This window comes from Sebastes umbrosus, chromosome 6 (assembly GCF_015220745.1).
Source record: "Sebastes umbrosus isolate fSebUmb1 chromosome 6, fSebUmb1.pri, whole genome shotgun sequence".
Classification (NCBI taxonomy): domain Eukaryota; kingdom Metazoa; phylum Chordata; class Actinopteri; order Perciformes; family Sebastidae; genus Sebastes; species Sebastes umbrosus.
The window spans coordinates 19229963-19235092 of record NC_051274.1 but is presented as its reverse complement, the minus strand read 5'-3'; the positions used below and the strand labels follow the sequence as shown (position 1 = coordinate 19235092).

The window sequence follows — 5130 nt, the reverse complement described above, 5'->3', positions numbered from 1 at the left end:
AGGTTTCTTGTAGGGAATTGTAGTTCTTTACGTTGCTTAGACCAGGGGTCCTCAACCTTTCCTAACTCGAGGCCCACTTTCGATTGTTAAAACATTTACCAAATAAATGACAAACTGGGCTATAAAATATGTGTTATGCCACTGTCAGGTGTAATGACCCACATAGATATTCAGCTTACCCTCACCTCATCACTGCCTGTCATTATGAATCCAAACTATTCAGGGTCATATTTCCTCACCACACACTTTTGCTGGTTTCAAAAATTGCTCCATTTTGTGTCACTGCATCTGTGATATATATGTATGTAAAGGGGAGACTCGTGGGTACCCATATAACCTAATTTCATTCACATGTTTTGAGGTCAGAGGTCAAGGGACCCCTTTGAAAATGGCCATGGCAGTTTTTCCTCGCCAAAATTTAGCGTAAGTTTGGAGCGTTATTTAACCTCCTTCCCGACAAGCTAGCATGACACGGTTGGTACCGATGGATTCCTAAGGGTTTTTTAGTTTCATATGATGCCAGTGTCTTCACTGTAGCTTTAAAAGTGAGCCCGCTATAACCTCTGAAATACAGAATAGCGGTTAATCTAACCATTTGGCAGCACCTTCGTGGCCCACTGGGTGTCTCTCTGAGGCCCACCAGTGGGCCCCGGCCCAGTGGTTGAGAATAGCTGGCATAGACGACGTGACAGAATAGCAAAGAAACACAACGGACACAGTTTGATGCAACTATTGTCAAACAAATATATATGTTACTGCCACAGTGGATAAGAATCCACTTTCAATTGTATAAATAATAAAGCATCGATGGTTCACAGCAATCCTTGTGTACTCCATTTCCCATGAGCCATTGCGGTGTAGCATCAGCCCGTCCACTTGCTGTTTCATGGATGTTGTAGTTTTATTGTAGCCTGCACTAGCTGTAAATTACCTGCAGGTGTAAGAAACACTAAAAACACCTGCCACCTTGTAATGAGTCATATTAGATGGATGCAAATTGAGATGTATATATTTATAAATTACATGAATAACATACACAAGAAATATTACACTTTACACTTACTTTACACTATACATCTTATATACCACTTTATAGAATGCACATATGTACATATTACATTTATTTATTGTACATACTTCATTTATTTATTGACGGACTGTATACACTATGTTCACCCATTCACTCTGTATCTTTTATATCTCTATTATTGTTTTTATAACTTTTGTATACCTTTACCTCTCCTGTGTTTCACTCTGTTTGCTGATGTTGCTGCTTTGACACCTGAATTTCCCTCCGGGGATTAATAAAGGTTCATCTTATCTTATCTTATCTTATCTTATCAGTGGAAAAGTGGAAAAGTGTACCTACATCTTCATTGTTATGGAGACATGTATTCATGAGCAAGATCAAAATCATACACACAGTGGTGAGTCGCATAAATGCCATAACGATACACAATAGTAGGCTATACATAACGCAGACAAATACACCAGTCCTGCAATAAATCCTATATATGCTATGAATCCAATAAAAATGACGGTTAGAGTTCTTTTTTTAAATTTTATTATTACTGAAACAGTTTTAGAGTTGTCGGTCATTTTAAAGGCTGTAATGTAGTTGAGTTATAATGTAATTGGGGAGGACAAAATATTATAAATGCCCCTTAGTATCACACAGCACGAACCATATGCATACATACACAAGAATAAAACATAAAACTGGACATAACCTTCACAACTCCCTTATTACAGTTCTCAGTTTATATATTAAACAAACAGCAATCAGTTTCAGAGTAAAACTACAGATAAATGCCATAACGTTACACAATAGTAGGCTATACCTAATGCAGACAAATACAACAGTCCTGCAATAAATCCTATATATATATTATATTTAATAAATCCTATATATATTGCATATATTATATTTATTATTATTGAAACAGTTTTAGAGTTGTCGGTAATTTTGGAGGCTGTAATGTAGTTGAGTTATCATGTAATTGGGGAGGACAAAATATTATAAACGCTCCTCAGTATGACACAGCGCGAACCATATGCACACATACACAAGAATAAAACAGCAAACTGGACATAACATAACCTTCACAGAGACAGGTTATAGCACCTTTATTACAGTTCTCAGTTTATATATTAAACAAACAACAATCAGTTTCAGAGTAAAACTACAGATAAATGCAGATTTTTTAAATTATTTTATTATTATTGAAACTGTTTTAGAGTGGTCATTTTGGAGGCTGTAATGTAAGTTATCATGTAATTGGGGAATACAAACCACACACACACACACACACATAGGCTACACAAGAATAAAACAGCATATCCTTCATGATGACAGGTTATAAGCACCTGTCACAAGTTTCAGAGTAAAAAACTACAGCTAAATGAGCTGGCAGAAAGATTAAATTGCCCCTTTAATTAGTCATAAATCAGTCCCCTGTGTAATGTAAATCCTGTTATGCTAATAAATAGCTAGCTTAAAAATAATAACACCATCTGGTCATAACGTTGTGACGTCGCGGTGCTTCGAGTGTGACGTTCCATTCGAATTAGTCGGTCGCCGGTGTTACGTCGTTAACGTTGTGACTGAGCAAGCAAGCCTTGTGGTGTTGGGTACCGTCGGTAGGTCGGTCGGTCGGTCGGGTACCGTTAACGCCTACTTTTAGGTATTGCTCATTTTTGCGGAGAGAGGCAGCAGCTCCATTCATAGCAGGGCTGGTCGGCAGGCAGGCAGCGCAGGAGCGGCCAAACACCATCACCCACCGACGTATGAGCCAAATGATGGTCTCTCACTGAAAAACACCAGGCCAGGTTGAACTGCGCTATCATCGTCAGCCGCTTCGACGTCGGACTAAAACCGAAACCACCACTCTCTCTCTCAGGAATGGAAATGTTAATGTCTTGATTGACTGGAGGTCTTCCTCTCCTGCGCTTTCGGTCTGCCGCCGCGGAAATAGCCTGACTTCCTAGTCCTCCTCCTCCTCCTGCCGCAGACCGGCCACCCTACTCGGCTCGTTTAACCCACCAGGCTTGACCAGGCAGGACCACGACCACTGGGGCTTTTTGGACACAACATACCGTCGTTTGAAGATACGGAAACCGTGTGTGTGTGTGCTTTTTTCTGCCGCCTGTATAATGCCGACACATTTGCGGTTCCGGAGAAGGTCATTCCTTGGGCTTTTATTCCTTTTTTCACTGTCCACCTCCGCATTGTACTTCATCTACTCCGCACCCGGAATCGGTAAGTGAGAATAAAACGCTATGGTCTTATTGTACATACTCATAGACGGTATAGGATGAAGTGGTGGTGGTTTGGTCATGTGTGACAGCTCTGGCTTGGAGGGGCCATGCGCCTCTGCTTTGCTGCTGAGCCTTGATCTCCTTCCTCCACCAATCGATGATGATGATGAGACTCAGCTGGATGCTGGAACTCAATCCCATAATATCCATGTACCTGACCATGATAATAATAGTGCCACTGATGGAGCATCATGGGCTGCTATAATCATGCTGATGTTAGCAGGCCTTGATTATAATGCTTATACTGTAGTAATGACTGGGGGATACATACACTGGCAAAAATATGTTTTTATTTTTGGGCTTTTGATTTTGGGGTTCATTATTGTGCATCCATAGAATAGTCAAAGCTGTGTATTTCACAATTCTCACAATGTCTGAGTGTTTTTTTGGCCGGGGCAAAGGTCACGTTATTATTAGTCATTGGCTTCATTAGGCCTATAAATGACATTTGTGAAGTCAACCTGAGCATATCATTCCTTACGTCATTTAAGTCACATGCAGTTGTGTTATATCGCATGTCCTGAATCCATGTTATCATTAATTCATTAATGTCTCATCATTCACTCCCTTCTTTTCTTTTTTTTTCTATCACTCTTTCTGGCTTTCATTGAATGTGTGTGTGTGTGTCACCTAGGGCTGCACGATTATGTCCAGAATGATAATCACGATCAATATTGATATCACAATTATTCATTGATTTTAGGGAAAAAATATTTTCATTGCACATTTAAATAAACAGAGCATTGCTTTTTCTTCCATGTTGGGCTTGTACCAAAACTTTTGGGGTTTGAGTGTTGTCCGTGTTTTCATCTTAGAACTTTAACCCTTTCGCGGTCTGTTTTCAGTTCGTCAAAGTTAATTATTGGTCGCCTAAAAATGTCTTATTAAGCGTTCTTAGCTCCGCCCTCTCATGTCACTTCTTGGTTGCAAAAAACCAAGATGGCAGTGTTCAGTTGTACTTAGCTCCGCCCTCTCATGTCACTTCTGGTTGCAATCCCTGTAATGTGTTTTATATTTATTAATTCTTTTTAAATAACACAGTGGCACAGAAATCCAACCATATTCCTTTCCAAATACTGCACTTTTTGAGTGGAAAAATTAATCTTTCAATTAAGAGCTGATAATCAGGGAATTGAGACATATGTTATATATATTTTTTTAGTATAGTTCTGGTTGAGCTTATGCTTCAATGTATGTTGATGGCCTTAGTCTATAATTACATCATATGAAAATGACAAAGCTGCATTTCTTGTTTGCACTAATTACTGTAGAAGACATTCTTTCGATTAAGATTTGACAATGAAGAAGTGTTTATGTTCTTTATGTAAGCCAAACTTTTGTTAAGGCAAACATTTGTTAACTTATTTTTGCCGAATAAATGAAAAGCATGTTGAAATCAGAACATGACCTCCTCGCTGTAACATAAATGTACCGAACCGAACACCGTGACCCCAAAACCGTGATATGAACCGAACTGTTCCACCCCTAGGCAAAAACCAAGAAGGCGACGGCCTGAATGCTGAACTCGAGGCTTCAAAACGGCAGTCCGCAAACCAATGGGTGACGTCCCGGTGACTACGTCCACTTCTTATACAGTCTATGGGCATGACAGCTCCCCAAAAGTGAACGTCATTAACGTTAAACGTCAACATTACAGTCGATCATGTTCATTTAATTGTGGCAAGCCAAAATCGGGATCGTGATTAATATTCAATTACTGTAATTGTGCAGCACTAGTGTCACCTCAGTCTTTCTCAAGTATCTCTGGTCTCACCCGTCTTTTCTTGGAGACGTTCTAGCCGAGGCCATGGT

The 5130-nt window shown here is 39.7% G+C and overlaps 1 protein-coding gene across 1 annotated transcript in view; it reads left to right on the top strand.

Moving 5' to 3' along the window:
* The first annotated feature begins 2452 nt into the window (after positions 1-2452).
* Positions 2453-5130, top strand: part of b4galt5 (UDP-Gal:betaGlcNAc beta 1,4- galactosyltransferase, polypeptide 5) — a 41661-nt gene continuing 38983 nt past the window's right edge. Inside the window, exon 1 of the mRNA XM_037772487.1 lies at positions 2453-3259. Coding sequence (XP_037628415.1) covers positions 3154-3259 — 106 coding nt within the window. The 5' untranslated portion in view covers positions 2453-3153. The remainder of the gene's footprint in view (positions 3260-5130) is intronic.